Source organism: Triturus cristatus, chromosome 1_2 (genome assembly GCF_964204655.1).
Source record: "Triturus cristatus chromosome 1_2, aTriCri1.1, whole genome shotgun sequence".
In the NCBI taxonomy this organism is placed as follows: Eukaryota; Metazoa; Chordata; class Amphibia; order Caudata; family Salamandridae; genus Triturus; species Triturus cristatus.
Genome location: NC_140580.1, coordinates 266,980,438 through 266,998,655, shown reverse-complemented (window position 1 = coordinate 266,998,655; position 18,218 = coordinate 266,980,438). Strand labels below are relative to the sequence as shown.

Here is an 18,218-nt window from a genome sequence, read left to right as displayed (position 1 = left end):
ATGAAAGGGGTCGCAGGAGGAAACTCGTAAAATGCATGGCGGTGCTGCAGTGGCACCACCAGCATATTACAGCCTCACAAAGCTGCTCCATCGCCGCAAAATCAGGGATTCCTGTTGGTTGCGCCGGTCCTGTGGTGGTCCCACTGCCATAGTTGTAATATGGCGGGTGGACTGCCAGTCTGGTGGTCCAGGGTCCACCACCACTGGTTCGGCGGTCCTATGGACCTCCGAACTCATAATTAGGCCCATAGATACAGCAAATATTCCAAACAATTCTACACTAATATCACTGTGACATCCCTATTGAGAGAGGCTATGGTGTGCTATCGGAAACTGGAGTCACACAACCCTCTCTAAAAACATAATTTCAAGTTACTTATGATAAAAGCTTGAAATAGTGAAATACATTATGTTGCATGTCTCTACTATTTCCAGATTTACCACAATATAATCCATATTTCTGCAGCTTTTCTAATTTTAGAAATTATGAAAATTAGTAATTTAATGGTAACGTACTAGGGCTCACCATAATTTATTACCTAATTGAGCCTGGGCCAAGGTGGACTTTTCCTGGGATTCTTGCTTCTGTAAAAAAGTTAATGTGTATTGTCTTGAAATGTTTAGCTTTTTTTGTAAATCTTTCTTATTGGCATTTATATAACAATCAAGAAAAACTATCAACACAGTTACACATCCATAGTAAGAGCAGTATATTACATATTATTTTCGTCGGTTTCATTTAGCAGTACGTCTTGAAATGTTTTGAACAACTTTGACTAAACCCATTTTGCAGGCTCTCTTCTCTGAGCTCCAAAAATGATGTATCCTCTTTTTCAATATTTCGCGAAATCTTAAATAGCAAAAATATATAATTGTTACACGTGTTTTCGGATTTTTATATGATATAATATTTGATCTGTGCATGATATTGTGCAGTATTTAGAATGGCTTTATATATTTTATCAGTTGATACTAGGTACAAATGAAACTTTCTGTCCCTATATCAGTCACATTTATAGATGTTGCTAAAGTAGAATTTGAAAAATAAATGTTTCAAAGAGATACCACCCATTATCTTCCTGTTTAAAACAGAATTATGTAGACATTCCCTTACTGATATTAACTGTACAAATTATTTTTTTTAAATGGGTTACTGGTTTCAGAATCCTATGGGCAGCTACAGAGGTCCTTGCTTCTAATCTCAGTTATTGTTCATATTTGTGTATGTTCTGCTCTTTAAAGGTAAAGAGCAAAAATATCACTTCAATACTTGAACAAAGGCAAAAAATAGGTGAAATCAAAAGCACTAACATTTTCACAATTATCTTATTATTCTTAAGATTAACTAGCAACATCTATAAATTATAACAAACAGGAAGACCATGTCCTGAATAAAGCATTTACCTCTAAACTGTTTACACATTCATAATGTACTGCACCACTAAACATTTTCTCCAAGGCAAGAAGATGCTCAAAAGATGTAAAGAGGGCTTCCAAAATGTTCTCTGCTACACCACTTTTTATGTGTAGTAAACACTCATTTGTCTATTATTACTACAAGACTTGAGAGACAAACTAAAGGAATAAGAATCAAACTACTTGTGTTTTTGTTTTTCAAACTTAATAGAGACGTCTGTGTTTTAAGAAATTCGGAGGTTTGGGGTATGTTAATCCATCCAAATTACTTTTATTCCATTGAGGCATACAAACATTACAGGTTAAAACTGTGTTTAATAGTACCAATGTTAATTTTGTTACCTACAGCATATGAATATATCGAATCATCAAACAGTCACCTAACAGGTCATCCAAAGAAAAAATTCTCAAGTTACTTTGATTTGGCATAAAAGCTAGTATGGATCCACAACGCGTGGGTCTTATCAATTTTCTTCAAATATAGTCACTGGCCTTTCATCTAAAGAATATAAGGTACATATTGCAATTCATACAGGATGTAAGTCGGTAATTCAGTTATGTTCACATAGCCATCTGTGGCCTTTAAGAGTGTTAACTCCCGGTTATCCCGGGTCTGCAACCTCAGTACCAGCTACTTCCAGGCCCGAAGACACCAAGCCTGGTTTCATTGGGTGTGGATGTCCACCCGGTGAAATTGCTGCAGCGACGAAGGGCTAGAGCACAAAGAAACCCCCACCAGATCCCTGCAGCACACATTTCTTGCCCTATCCAAGATAAGTAAGGTAAGTAATATTTTTGGGTTAATTTAATCAAAAACAACATGAATATCCCTAAAGCCTAAATCAGATGAGGCTACTAAGGAAGGAGACACAGAGAAATGCAGGCAATATATCAATATCACAGGAGTAGCAGAGGTTGCAGGAGAAAAAGTATTCACTGATGCCCTTGTGAAGAAATCAATTTTAGCTGAACAGAAGATGGGACTGTGCAAGGCTTGGTTAAATTATGGCCTGGCTTGTGCAGAGACAAGGTTGTCATTAAATCAGATATGCAGTCACTGAAACAGAAAAAAAGGAATCTACAGAGAAAGCCTACTGTGGGAAACACAACTTTAGCACCACTACTGCACACTTCTGTCTGCCACTTATAATCCTAAACTAATGTTAGGCAAGTATGAAGACCTATAAAATAGTTCAAGAATGGAAAACTTTGCACATTCGTAATCTCAAGCAGAGATCAGTAGGACAACATATCTAATCATGCCTCAGCGAGACTCTCAGAAGTGTACTGAAGGGATACGAAGACCTACAAATAAGCATAGTTGGAGGACGATCTAAAGACCGCTCTGCAAAGCCAAGGAATATTGCAGTTAAAAGTCTGATTATAGATTCACAAGAAAAATCTGTAAGGTCAGATAGATGGAAAGCCTCCAGTATAGAGACAGCAGGCTGTTGCTTTTCGAAGGCCTCTTGGCACCATTCTACTGCATTGCAGAGATCTGCTACAATGATACAGGAGCTGAACAAAAGGCATATTAGATACAAATGGATTTTCCAGACAAGCTAACAGTTTGCATGTCAAGGGAGTGAAAAGATGATCTTTGGTCTGGAAGAGGGCCTGAAGCAGATGATTTCTGAGGAAGCATCTCCCCCACTGGAGGGAACTGCATAGCATGGGTGCTTGCAGAGCAGCGTTGGTGAAGATTGTGCAGAAGCCAACCCCAAAACACTAGAGAGGCAAATAGGCAAAGGCAAACCGATACAGCAAGAGAACAGCCCATGAGCACTGCAGTATACTCTATAATGTGAAATAGCACTAAGATTCTGGGGGCCCAACCTCCCAGGCGAAACACCTGATGAGTTGCTTTGAACCATGATGTGGGAGGCAGTGGGACAGGAGGAGCAGCCAAGGGACAGATGGGATAAGGGAGAAGCAAGAAAAAAACTAGCTCCTGGGATGAACGGTACAAGTGGTGAAAATAACTGATTACTCAATCAGGAATGGTTTGACTGCCATGATTATAGATATTAGCTGTAGGGAGAGTTGGGTAGAAGTCACCACGTTTGCAGTAAAATTGAAAGATTTACTTGGGTCCTGTTAGCCGTTCACTCTTTTATGTTGAGTAAGATAATGATTTTTATCTTCCCAGGCACATGTAATAAGTTATACACTGAGTTTATCATGAAATGTCTCTCTCAGTGGGCCAACAACATTCAAGTTGGTATCTTGACAAGCACTTAGCTTTGAACTGTTTGTACTGAATCCATTTCCAAAAGGACAAATAGATTTATTAATTTCTGTCCTGGAAATATATTTTGCTATCTACAATTGTTGTATGGTATCTGTTGTCACTTGAGCCACCTGACTTTTTTTCTTTTTTGGAGCAACTTGTTTGGTAATGAACACGTATATATTTGACTGTGAGTTCCATTCAAATTATTAATAATTCTGACAGGAAGGCTTGTAGACTGAGTCTAAACAGAATGTAATGAATAGTTCCGGAAGAATCATAGTTGTATTACGGCATACAGGGCCAGCTTTAGCTCTGGTGGCGCCCGGTGCGATAATCATTTTTGGCGCCCCCACTCCCCATGACCGCCTCCTCAGATTCTCTCACTACCATAGGGCAAACATGCCCCTTATCTCGCCAATAATAAGTTATTGCTAAACACAGCGCTCCCCCTGAGGTCAGCGCCCAGTGCGGCCACACCTGTCGCACTGCCCTAAAGCCAGCCCTGACCGCATACTCTACCCAGGTTCTTAAAAATATATTGATGCTCCATGAGATAGTGCTATCTATCTACTGACTATTATCCCAATAGGCATGTAAGGCAGCTTTTGTTTATTTCTCAACACATGCCCAACCCTAAACCTAGAGGACCAGTGGATCGCACTTCATTTGTCTCTGCCCATTGACTGTGCGCCTGCCAGGAGACTAACCTCCCAGCCACATAGCTCTATAGTTCGCTGAGACACATAAGCCACTCAACCACTTAATGGTGGCAATCCTCAGAGGAGAAGAGATATTTCTGCTATGAATTAATACAGCTGTGATAGCTTTCCTGAAACAGGAGCAGACCTTCTATGAGAGGGGGAAAAGACAGGTATGCTGCTTGTGAGGAGAGCCCACATGCAGAGAGCCAAAACGAATTTAGGAAGGGTGTCAGTTGTTGTTGGGTGACAAAGTAATGTGATAAACAGGCAGCATTTCAAGAGTTTTTCCAGAACCTGTACACACAGGGGCCATAAGATGAGGAGGCAATAGTATTCATCTTGAGGGACTGTGGAATGCTGATCCTTTCTCTGAGTATTGCGGAGGATTTAGAGAAGTGCTAGTAGATTGCAAAAATTCATAGAGCCGTTAAAGGAATTAACCAAAACTAAGCCCCATGTCCAGATGGACCCACAACTTTATTTTACAAGGCTTTTCTCTGACAGCTGGAGAGGACAGTGCCACCTCTGTTAACCTTCCTCACACAGTGCAAGGGCATGACTCTTCGTATTAGAGAATCGGATTTCACCTTGATTCATAATTCAAGACAGGATTCTAAAGATTACACTTCTGAGATGCAATACTGAAAAGGAATTTGACTAAGTTCGTTGCAGGCTTCTTGGGGTTATAGTAGAAGGAATTGGCCTAGTGCATAGAACAAAGGTCTAGATAATGTTTGGCTACAACACTCCAGAGGTGAGAATGAGATTGAATGGCTTATGACTGAAAAGCTTTATTCTGCTGCGAGGTTTGAGACAGGTGTGCCCACTACCTCCTCTCCTCTTTATGCTAGTCATTGAGCCATTGGTTCTCATGATACAATTAGCATTGTCCTAGAAATGTGGAATAAGGCGACATGTCGTGCAAGTTAAAGTTGTTTTCCCCGCCAAACAACTACATTTCAGTGCTCAATTCTATTCATCCCTCTCGAGAGACAGTTTTAGACAAAGGAGACAGGGTAATTGGGAGACACTTTCAAATATGTTCAAAGAAGGAAAAGCGAAAACACTTGAGAAATATGAGAGAGGGAGCTTGGGGTGAAGGAGTCAGAAATACTACAACACCTGAAGCGTAGACACTGTGCATTGCACATGCTAAACAAAGAATCAGTCTCAAGAGAATTAACTTTGGAAGAGTTGGTTGACCAGGTCGCACCTGGACTCCAGGGTGTTGGTATCTGGCATCTATAAAATTCTGAGTGAGAGTGCAAGCAGAACCACATGTTAATTCCATACTGGAAGGGCTGAGAGATCCAAGACGAGGAGTGAGAGAGATTGTGGTGTGGTATTTCTAAAACAAATAGTAATATTTCCTATAGAGTCAGCATATAGGATCTTGTCCCAATGGAATATGACCCCAGAGAGACTGCTTCAAATTTAAGGTGTGACCCCTGGTGTGTGCCAGAGATGTGGGAAGGATGAGGGTTCGTTATATGTATGTGGTGGAATATACTGTGGTGTGCTCAAAGTGTTCTTGAAAGTCACCTTTTGTATCAGGAATGCAATACCAAAAGAAGCCAGTATTGTGCTCTTGGCTTTGCCAGTTCTGGCATTAGAACATGTGTACGTCTGACAGAATACTGCTCTGGCAATTGGCAGAGGCCACATAGATGCTGATAGCCGTGCTGTGGAAGAGGATAGCACAATGTTTAATAAAATGTGGCAGGTGGCAGTGAATTAGAAAATAACACGTTTATCTCATGAATGTTGAAATAAAGGTCTTTTATTATCTGGAGACACTTGACTGCAATAAGGTACGCTTAGAGAGTCTTTGTTTCCCACAACCTAGATTGAGACCAGCACGACCATTGATTTAATGACACTGAAGAATAAATACACCTTGGTGTTTAGATTACACAGGTGGGGAAAAGAGTTAAAGCCTACGAAAACAAGTTCACGCAGCGGACATTTGAAACTTATGCCAAGCTGAAGACGGGTGTTGGAAGGGATGGTATGGGATTGTTCTCATATATCTGATAGAGACATTTAGCCACAGATTCCTTATCTTAGAATCCTCCCCAGGTGCCAGACTGGATCCTATGATTTTCTCAGCAGTACCTATGCGCATCGGTAGAGGGCGTCAAGTGCCTCTGCAGCGGTGTTGTCACCCAAATGTGACGTCAACATAGTCCATATAAGCCATCCTCCAACACGCTGATGTCAGTTCCTTCTTTTACCTGCTATCAACACAGATCTGCACTGCAGTTCCTCCAGCTGTTTTTCAGCCTACATGATGTTTTTTCATCAACAGGGCAGTGTGCCTTTTTCTACCCTTTTTCAATGTCCTCGGGGTTCAAGCCTCGTGAGTCCTGTTGCAGACAAATGTCTGCCATTTCCCCTCACTTTGGAGTTTGCATGTTGGGTCTGGGTGAACACCATGACTCCGACGAGTGCGACACTTGTCGTCAGCTCCAATCGATAGCACAAAGGGAATTGTGCATGAAGATCATTGTAGCTCGGATGTCACAGTCATCAAAGTCTTTTCGTCATCCTCGGTCCCCTACACGCTCTACAGACCGACCATGTATCAGCTCTAGGAGCCGTCCTGCAGGCATCATTCTCCTTCGATGTCTGGAGGTAAGTCTTGACATAGGCGGATGAATTTGCTGCACCTCCCGCCCTTGTTTTCTACCACTGGTCCCTGCTCTTCTGTTGAAGTGTTAGGGCATGAGTCCGCACCGCGCCCTCCCACCTATGCTAGGGCCGGGGCGTCTTTGACCCAGATGAGAAAATGTTATCTCTTCCTTCTATTTGTGGGTCATCGCGTTCCTCTGGAGTGCCCTTGGGTCCCACAGAGGTCAATGACGTTGTGCGTTTGTCCCCACCAGCAGGTTCTCCCTCTGCTTCAGTTCGGCTTCCGGTTTCTGACACCATGGTGTCACCGGAGCACTGCCCATCGAAGCTACCACCTTCGGCTCCTGCTTCTGGTCTGCCGAACGAAATCTCGGCATCGGGCTTTCGTCTGCCAGTTTGATGGTGGTGCCATTAACGCCAATCGGTATTCCTTCTGATGTCGAGGCATCGCCTTCTCGGCAAAGACCGGCTTTGGTTATGACAGCGGATGCGGTGCCAATGGAGTTAACCGTCTCAGACTCTTTTCCTCTGCTTTCTGGAGATCTTCCTTCAGTTTATTCTTCTGAGGACCATCGTTGTGAAGGTACTGAGGAAGGTGTGGTGTGTTCACATCCCATTTCGGACACGGTTCCACCCCCATTCAGTCTATCTGGCTACTTGATTTGGGTGGCACTAGTGGCTTAGAATCTTCTCTAGTCTCCTGTCTCCTCCTGGTTTGGCTACAGAAGCGAGGTCCGGTCTGGCAGGCATGCTCAATCGAGTTACAATTGTATTGGATTTACAACTTCTTTCTGTGGAATTGTCAACAGAGCCTTCACTTGGCATTCTACATCCTGGTCAGTCTAACATAGAGCCTGTCCTTTCTTATGGTGAATATCTTTTTGATATCCTGTTGGGTGCTTGGGCTAAACCTGAAACAGGGCTCCCTGTGGATTGCTCTATTTCTCACATGTATCGCCTGGTGGGGGAGAATCCATCCTGTGTCCTTAGACATCAATTAAAATCAGAGCTTTGTGGTACAGGCTGCTTTAGCCACCCAAAATAGTTATTTTATCCTCCTGTCCTTCTGGAAAGAAAGGCTAGGAAACTTGACATTCTCTACATTATTGTGCTCCTTATGTCGTTAATCTTCAGCAGTTTGGTGTTCATTGTATCTGTATTTACTCTTTAGGTGTACGTACCTCTCTAATTGGGTTACAGCCACTGCTGTTGCTTCCTGCGTTTTTTTTAATACATATCTGCTATTGCACCCATGGGGTAGCTGATGTGTCTGCTGTTCTTTTCAGTTCTGTTCCCCTGGGACACCAGTCCGTTTGGTTGTTGGATCCATGTCTTGGTATCCCTCTTTCACAGGAGGCTAGGTTTCCCTTTCTTTCCTGTATATTCCCTTCTTCCTGTAGGTGGAGATACTGTTCTCTCCCGCACACCTCTGTATGCCACTCCCGCCTTTTGTGGTGTTGTTTGTCTATGTGGCGGACTACTTTCTCTTTTTTCCCCTCCTCCCTTTGGGAGGAGTTCCGTTTACCCCCCTCTTTTGGTGGAGGTATTTTATTACCTTTTCTTTGGGCATATCCTATTTTCTGTCCAACTACGTATTTCTGCTGCTTCTGCACTGTCATCCAATGTTGAGGGCTTTTTTTCCTTCCTACGGTTTGTTCCCCTCATACTCTCTACTCCTAGTTTTCATCTAGAGCTTTGGTTAGGTTTATTACTGTTTCTCAAGTTTCCATGGAGCGTTGGTCAGGTTTCTTACCTGTTTCTTGAGACTACATTGGTTAGACAATATGTGATTGAAAAAATCGACTATGTGTTGCCCTAAATTTTCATCATCCATTTTGTTTCACCCCGTCGATCTTCTTCTTCTTCATGGTGTACTTCCACATGCTGTTTATTCTTTGTTTAACCTGTTTCTGGCTGCTGGCACCCTTCCTCAGTCTGTAGCATTGGCTCTTAGATGGTTGCCCTTGCTTTCCTGCAGTGGGCAATGCCTTCCACTTCCTACTCTTACGTGGCATTGTGTTGCTGTTTTCCAGCCTTGTCTTTCTGTCTCCACCTCAGTTACTGTTGTAACTTCTTCTTTTATGACGATAGGCTGTATTATCTCTGTCCTTCCTTGGTTACCTCTGTTCTTGGAATATTCTTTGTTCCTCCACCTTTTTGTCCTCTGGCTCACTGGCGGAGGATGTGGGTTACCTTTGGTGGAGTGGATATACTTTTGCTTACCCTGTATGACTTGTGTGTCTAGGGGAATTTCAATGTACATTTTTTTGCATATTTATCCTTATATACATTTATCTTTGGATGTGTATGTCTCTGCATGTATATACCTATCCCTTGAAAGGATCTCTTGTAGAAGTCTTTTACTTCAGGTATAAATATGTGTATGTTTTGTACAAATGGTCATCTGGCCTTCTATACGGTATGGCGAACGACCTTTACAATGCGGTTGTTACACAGCGGGATGTTTACATCGCTGTGATTACAACGCAAGTCTTTACAACGACTTGCACTGGATGGCGCTATACACTAAGGAATAGTATGATTTACTATTCCAACACCTTCCCTACTGTTACGTAGGCTGGAGTTGGAATAGTAAATCATACACTATTCCTAAGTCCAGCGCCCTCCAGCGCAAGTTGTTGTAACGACTTGCGTTGTAATAACTGCGATGTAACGTACCGTGGTCTAACCACGACGTTGTAACGTTACATATTCATACGGTATACATTGCTACATTTTAACTACACCCTTCAAGGTGACCTGGTTCAGCCTTCTTGCTTGTACTTGTCTGTTTCCTTCCTTCTCTTCAGTGAGCATCTCCCTTACATTATTTCGGAGGATGCCTTATGTATCTTCAAGTTTCTCAGTGCGAGAGTGGTTTCTTTTGAACTTTCTTGTTGTTTCCTAGCAATGTTTTTTAGCATTCATTGTTCTTTTTCTCTTTTAGTCATCATTCTATCATTGGAGTTCTATTCTTAAGAAATCTGTTTCTCAGGATAGTTTCCTCGACGATCGGTGGGTTCTCTTTATTCATTGTATGTGTTGCTGCGGCTAAGCACGCTGTGTATGCTCCTTCAATTTGGTTTTGAGCCTGGACGCTATGGACTATTGTCCTTGGTCCCTTTGCATTCCCCAATCTTAGATTGCATCCCCTTTTGGAGCTGCCTCATTTACTGGTTCTATACAGTGTTTCTCGTGGTCTTATAGCTTTCTACTCCCTACGGGCTTCCCATTGTCCTTCTTGGAGATCAGTCCTTTCGGTGAGCATCTTGATTCACTTATCATTTTCGAATAGTCTGGTTCCTTTCTATCTTTTGGGCTGGCTTCTCCTATTAGGGGTCTTTGGTGAGGTCAGTTTGTAGTCCCTCCTCCTAAGATGGTATTGCTTGGGTATCTGATTCCAAGATAAGGAATCTGTGGCTAGATGTCTCTATCAGATGGACGAGTTACTTACCTTTGGTAACACCTTATGTGGTAGAGACAGGATCTAGCTGCAGATTCCTTATCGACCCACCCATCCTCCCCGCTCTGCGAACTGAGGACCCTGTTGTCTCCATGATCCCCTCTTTGCATACTACTACAGTTATAGTCATAAAAGAAACTGACGTCATCACCTCGGGAGAGGGCTTATATGGACTCCGTTGATTTTACATTCGGGAGACATCGCTACAGAGTCGATCGACGCCCTCTACCGATGTGCAGAGGTACTGCTGAAAAAAGTTCCGGATCCAGTCCGGCACCTGCGAAGGATTCTAAGATAAGGAATCTGCGGCTAGATCCTGTCTCTACTAGATAAGGCAGTACCAAAGGTAAGTAACTTGTCAGTTTACACCGTGACTGTGAAGCACTATGACGTGTGTTAAACCTCAATAAAAAGACATATGTTAAACAATGTGAATACTCTAGCCCTAATAATGCGTGGGCGTTGTGCATCAAGACATTTGACTCTTTCAAGAGTGAGATAACATTTTGAACATTTCTATAATCCCATATTTTGCACTGTTCTCAAGGTTTTTTAAATCATGGTCACTACTGGCTGTGGTAGTTTTCCACAGCTATTATTGCTGTTACATTTCCATACATCTTTATGTTAAAAGTAAAACATGTATTTTCTTTGTAAATCAAATCACGGAATCTTTATATTGTTAAAATGACAGTTTTCAAATTGCAGTAACATTGATGTAATGCTTTGGTAAGTGGCTGCCAAACAAACCCTACATAAACCTTCCAAGTGTGATTGTCATCATGATTTAACATTATATATTGCAGATGATGACTCGGATTCTTATCCAGCACATTATTCATATTCGGATGATGGTAAGGATTCTAATTTGCATGTAAAGGACAAAGAAAGTAGGGATTGTTGTATTCACTGCATATTCTTTTTTAATCATTGTTTACGTGTTTATACAATTCAATTATTTACACTAAACATATCAAATGACGGTAGAGAGGTTTACATATATTTGAAATGTTTTCATGCTTATAAAACGTCTACAAGGAAAGCAAGAGATAAAGTTGGTGAGTGTAGAATGCTGCAGTTATATTAAGTGTGCAAATGAATACAAAACCATAGCGTAATGTCAGTCTCCCGGGTTTCACGTCACTGGTGTGTGTCACAAATGAACAGCATCAGCAAAATCAAGTACCGAAAACCACAACAAGCAATAATGTAGAGCGGAACCTACTTCTGTATCTGTGATGCCTCTTGAGCTTCCTCCTATCTCTGGCCCTGCCTAAGCAGTGATTGGTGTGGTTGCAGCCTTCTTCTACCTTATCCTCTTCCTGTTTACTATGTGAGGTGCGGAAAGGTGTCGCATTACACTGCTAACTAATCAGCTCTTAAAACTTGTGTCTGGCATATCATTACACAAATGTTACTGAGTGTGCCAGCACATAAGGCAGTGAGCTATTTAGGCAACTTAAAAAAAGTCGACATTCGAAATGAATGCAGATTCTTGGGGGCATAGGGAGTTAATGGACTTAGCATACTCGCAGCCTCTGGTTGTGAGTATGGGAGACACCTTGCTTTGAAATGACCTCTAAGCCAAGCCAAGCCCAGTCTACAGCATAAGTTTCCTAGCATTATTAAAATCGACCTTAAAGTAAAACACACATGGTAATATGCATGATGCCCAGTTTTTGCCCACAATTGTATTTTTTAAATATACAGCAGTGATCTCAGAACTACCTTGGAATCTCATAGAAAAGCCCAGGTTATGCTCATATGTCCTTTTCCACTTAAATCTAGTGGGTGTCCAAATGTCCAAATGTAAAAGGTAGCTCCCTTGTGTACAGCATAACCAGCTAGTCTAAAGAGCAAGAAAAGCAGTAAAAGGGGCTATCAGCAAAGCTTTCATAAAAGAAGCTTCGGGCTCTTGCTGTCCAGTTGCACACTGCTCAGAAGACATTGAGAAAGTCAGTGATCGCCATCAATATAGGGATGCCTGAGTTGCCGCGGTTATGAGGGCAGGTGGTAGTATCCCTCACACCTGGATGGAAATGACAGTGTAACTTGACATCTAGGACATAACAAATTTCACTGGAAGTGATGCCATATTTGGTGAATAAAGACCAAGCTGTAAACACCTGCGCTTGTAGCCAGTAGATATCGATAGAAATGGAACTGAGGCCACCTACATACGGATGTAACATGAGTATTGTAGACATCTTGAATAAAACATGTTATATAAATTGCAGATTCAGTTAAGTAAAGTGTGATCATTTGTCTATTATGAAGAGATTTCAACAAGAATTAAAATTGTTGGCTATGCCAACTTAATACACAACCTCTGATCGTGCACGGGGTACTAAAAGGCATTCATTCGTAGGCAGCACTGAGCTGGCGAATAGCAAGCCATAAACCGTTGGCACCAGCCATGGTTACATGAGGAAGACCAAAACTATGGGCCTGATTTCTAATTTGGCAGATTGTTGTATGCCCATTAGAATGGTGGATTAAAATACTCCATCACCCTGATGGACATGCTGTCCACCAAAGTTAGAGAGGATATATTTTATCATTGGCAGGAACCGTAGTCAGGGCAAGTTCCTGTCAATGTTGTAAATATTTGATGGATGGCTACATCAAATATGACGGCCCTCTGTCAGACTTTTATAATGTTTTACATTTTTCAAAAACAAATTACCAAAGCGGAACTTTGTTATTCAAAAATGTAAAACCAATGAACTCCCCACCATGGGACTTTTCTCCTATGGTGTGGGGGGCCATTATTATTATTTTTTTTACTGTCCCTCACTACTAGGTTTTACCTGGTGATGATGGACTGGACAGCAAAAAAAAGTCATCTAACCACCCATTCTAAATAGGTTGGTTGGTTAAATGGTTAACCTTCAATAATCTGTACTCTGTATGGCGGTATGCCAAAGTAGGCTCTGTCATCGTCATACTTCCCATCCACCCACCTCTAAATGAGGCATTTGGACCAACAACTTGGTGGACAGGGGGCCCTTTCTGCCAAACTACATCATGGCCTGAGTCACTAATTGGAATCAATGTTCCAGGCCTAGCATTAATAGGGCCTCCCAGAATCAGCTTGCTTAGGAAAACATCTAGTGTTGTTCCTTGTATCACAGTTTCTATTCAGAATCTTGTGCTGTTGAGGGAACAACCTCTAAAACAGTCTACTTAAAATTATTATGGAAGTGAGCAGGCTTCTTGAAATGGACAACCAACTTGGCAGTCAGTTTCTTCACTTTTAGGATGCCAGAATGTTTTTGCACCCTAGTCTTTGGTTTCCTACTTGATGTACCGGTGTACCACAACTCACAAGGACAAGTTAAGGGGTAAATGATGTGAAGTATTTTTTCTTCAAAGTTTTCTATTCAATGCTGTTGTATTATGTAATGTAAATACATTATGCCTTAATTACAGTTTGACGGATGGGATACTCTGTCAAAATGTGACTTATATCGCGACTGCCGTATTACAAGTGCCGTAGTCTACCGTGCCGTTTGTAAGAGGGCATCCGCCACTTTTGTGATTGAGTATCCTGCTCGTAAAACTCTAAAAGACCCATGGCTTCTTATATTTGATTTGCTTTTTTTCCACTTCTTCAGTAGTTTGCTATGGTCTTTTTACTGTTAATGAGAACAGTTTTTTCTTTCCATGAACTTTTGAGCTGTCAGTGTGAGACGACATGGCCACATGTTTGTAAAGTGTTGTTGTATGCTTATTGCTGAAGTTGTTCGAAGTTTTGGTAGTGTTTACAACATTAATCACAGAAGTCACTGTTATCCCTAGTTACTTTTGCAGTGAATTAGCTTGGTATGATTTGTACGGAGATGTTGTTGCATAATATATTATGTTGGAGCTCCGATAAAATGACCTGTAAACAAAGACCTTCTGATATTTTTGATCCAGTGTGGCCTTCACTTGGGCAAACTTACTGTTGTGAATTCCCTGAAGTGACTAATTCGTGCAAACTGGATTATGGTTACATAAAGTCTTACAATACATTATAATCTTACTATACGACGATTGTGTTGTGTTGGAGGCAAGCATTAGTGGATTATCCCATTAAAAGTTTTTTTTTTTTTCAAACCAAATGATTCATTCTACTCACAGAGAGGGGGCGGTTTTCCTGTGGTCATGCAGGTTTCCTGGCTTGCAAGAGTGCTGACCATGATGATCCGTAGAGCAGCTGCACTGCTCCCTGAAGTTACAATAATGTAGTTCAGTTGTGCAGAGCAATAGTAGGTTGCTCAGTGGTAGTTGGCCACCACTATGAATTCATAATAGATGCTTCAAGATTACACAGACCTTCAGGCACAGAATGTCTGCAGCTGGTTCCTATTAGGTACCAGACATGGGAAAGGAAAACTCGTCCATATCAGAAAGAATACAGGTTGTAGCTCGGACAAACATTTAATCAGGAGATTTATAGACATATCCTAAAATGGTGTGTTCCCAATAATATTCAACATGAACATGCATTGTCTTAGAAGGCCAAACCGGGTGAGAAAGCAAGTGACCACTTTTAATTGTACTTCTTTAGCAGTGCTTGAGTTGTGTTTACATTTGGTTTGCTAACTGATCAGGGTGTAAACAGTGATCAACATTAGCAGATACTAATAATGTCTTATACAAACTAAATAATTGTTAATGTATTTATTTAGTAACACCTCAATCTTCAGTGCCTCGTTCCAAAAGTGAAATGGACACCATTGATGCTGAAAAGGTTATTAAGAGATCTGTGACTCTACCACTACCAACACGATCTTCCTCATTGAAACCAAGCCATGAAAGGTAACTAGTATTTTAAACAATTGTTTTAAGTATTGTAGTCTTCCCATTATATATAGGAATAACACACTGAATGTTTTATTCAAATGAGTCTCAGAATATTGAATATTTATGTTTTGTGTCATAGTGTGCCAAGGATAAAAGAATCCTGTGTGACTACTCAAAGGTGGAAAAGCAGATACATAATGTATTAGTACTGCACGGAATATCGCAAGGCCACTTTGCAAATAAGAATGGGTAGCTTTCAAAACGTGTTGCTTAATACAAATTTTTTTTGCCTTGTTTTACCAGCTTGAAACAGGCATCAAGTAATCTTTCTCTTAGGACAAGAGATCCATGTATGATCACTTTATTTATTTATTTGTGAGTTTTTAGGGATGTGAGAGTGTAAAGTTCTGATGTAGATATAGTAAGATCATGAAACTAGCACTTTACAAAGTAAGCACAACAGCAGAAACGTGAGGGACATAGAGAGCAAATAGAAATCAGGGCTAACAGTAAAAAAGCAGTAGACTAAATACAGTGGGGTATGTAAGCAAGAAGTAGCCAGAACCAGAGTTACATAAAGTGTGAGTGAAAGTACATAGCGACAATAAATCAAAGAAGAATGCGAATGATAGAGTACATAAAAGGTAGTGCCATGACAGGTATATTATTAGAAAGTGTGTGTCTGTAGTTTCTGTAACTTTTTTCCCTAGTTATGTGCATACTACCTAATTTGAGGACTGTGTTTTTACAGTAGGAAACCACATAACAGAATTACAATAATGAAAACTGGCATCATTGACGTGAATAACTTTCGATTTCCAGGAGAGTTGAGGGTAGAGAGACAAAATCGATCAAGAATAAGTAACAACATTCATAATGATGTGGAAATGGCAGGAGTAAAAATGTCATGGTTGGGCAAGACTGGACATTTGTGCTGAGGTTCAAATAATATGTTTCGTTGATATGATCAGCTCTCAAAGAATAAATGGTTAGTGGGATCCGCTAACACTATTGTGAAACCACAGATATTTTGATTTTCCTGCACATTTTGGACAGGCTTTGGGCTGGGCTTATGCAGCCACCATTATGCCAGGGCCAGCATTATATTAGAGTTGGGCACCATTATGCTATTTATTCCGACAATATGACAAGAACTACCATTATGCTAAGTGGTTAATTATATGAAAGGTCGACGATACATTGCATAAAAGCTCACAAAATGCCAAGAATTATCCTCACTATTCCAGGACCAGTGTTATACCAGTAGAGTGTTTCATTATGCCCTGGGTACCCACAGTGTGCTTAGAATAGCCGGTAGATTGTCTCTGTGTGTTAATTTCTTGCTACCTGCTTATGCGAACATCTGAAGTACACAAGAGGGGTTGGCGCGTGGCCACCAGCCCATTGCTTATGCACAGCTTATTCTCCCCATCACTCAATGTTTGAATCTGTGTAGCAGGGGTAGTGCTGCAAAACGTCAGATTGAAACAAAGAAAATAGGTGGGATCCCACCCAAGTGCCCTGATTTTATTTTTATTGTATTGAAGCACAAAGTCCTTCCATGCAGGTTTCAGGGTGATTTACAAGTTTTATATGAAGAAAAGGTTAACACTAAACTGCAGTATATTACATAATTTGTGTGAACAGGTAACATTGTTTAAATCAGAACAGAGAGCAAATATCAAGAGCGGTTGGGTGTGCCAAAATCTAGTGTGCAGATAAGGTTTTTCCATGTGGATTTAAGCATAGTATGTACGGAGTATCCTGAGACGGTGCTTTTTAATAAGCATGTTTTCAGTTGTTATTTTAAAAATGGAGAATTGGGGACTTTTTGAAATGTGAATGGGAAATGTATGCCAAAAAACGTGGTATATTGTGTGAAAAGGACTCAGGGACTCACCTAGAGTGCTCTTTTTGGAAGAAAGATGTGTCAATCAATGGGGCGCTAGAGGGCGCCAGACCGACATGGCCGCACTTATGTGAGGCTCTCGCCAGCCGGGCAATTCAAACATCCGCCATACCCATCCTGTACCCTGGCCACTGGTAGAAACGACACTCGTTGACTCCTGAGAGGTGGCTGCACATCTGAGGCAAGTTTGGCGAGAATTGGTGCGGAGACGGCGACGCAATCTGCCCTGACAGGCCCCGCGGGAGACACTTCTGGCCGCCGGCGCAGGAGAGACGGCGGGCACGTAACGCGACTCCGGTGCTCACACGTGGTCCCAAGCCCGGAACTGCCGGGGGCACCAAACATCGCCGGACTGCCGGAGATAGCGCTGAGGAGCCTGCAGCCGACACGATGCAAAGGAGATAGAGGGACACGAAGGCGAAGTGAGTAGCGGATTGACAACCGCCTGACGATCCTGCCGCCCGGGAGCACCGGAGGAGCGCTTGGCCACAGCGCGCAACCCCGGTGAGGCCCGCACATCTAGGGGACGGCATCCCATGCGCCCTATCTGCGAAAGAGGAGCACCCAGACGCCTGAGAGCCCGTCCAGAGAGGGGGGAGCCTACTGTAGGAGCGCCCCGCAGGCTCCTATCGCCCTGCCGAACCCCGCCACAAGCTTTAGGTGAGGAACGTCGTTGCTTGGTTGGAGAGGTTACATCGGGAGGTGGTGGAGGGCTCCCCATTGTCATTTCGCCTCACGCACATCGCTTTTGGTGTCCATAAATACGTCAACCTATCGGGCAGGGGCTTGCAAGCAAGGCGGTGAGGGGTGTCCATCGTTACCCCGCCACTGACCGGGCGGCATAAGCACGAACTGACATGCTGCCGCGATTCGGCTCCTGACCTTGGAGGCCGTCTCTAACGCCAGAGTGTAACATCACGAGGGAATTAGTGAGTCTGCAGCGGCAAACGGACCGGCGGTATTGCGGCGCGACATACCTGCCTAGATCTGCGCTGATCGGAGGGGCCCGCTCTGGAGCTTTGGAGTGGGGGAAGACGCTGCCTGTCCCGCCAGAGTCATGGGGAAGACAGATCA

The 18,218-nt window shown here is 42.3% G+C and overlaps 1 protein-coding gene across 44 annotated transcripts in view; it reads left to right on the top strand.

Moving 5' to 3' along the window:
- Positions 1-18,218, top strand: part of SORBS1 (sorbin and SH3 domain containing 1) — a 1,103,390-nt gene that overhangs the window by 870,161 nt on the left and 215,011 nt on the right. For all 44 annotated transcript variants that reach the window (XM_085603602.1, XM_085603630.1, XM_085603622.1 and 41 more), the window contains 2 exons: positions 11,251-11,298; positions 15,121-15,250. In XM_085603602.1, coding sequence (XP_085459728.1) covers positions 11,251-11,298; positions 15,121-15,250 — 178 coding nt within the window. The remainder of the gene's footprint in view (positions 1-11,250; positions 11,299-15,120; positions 15,251-18,218) is intronic.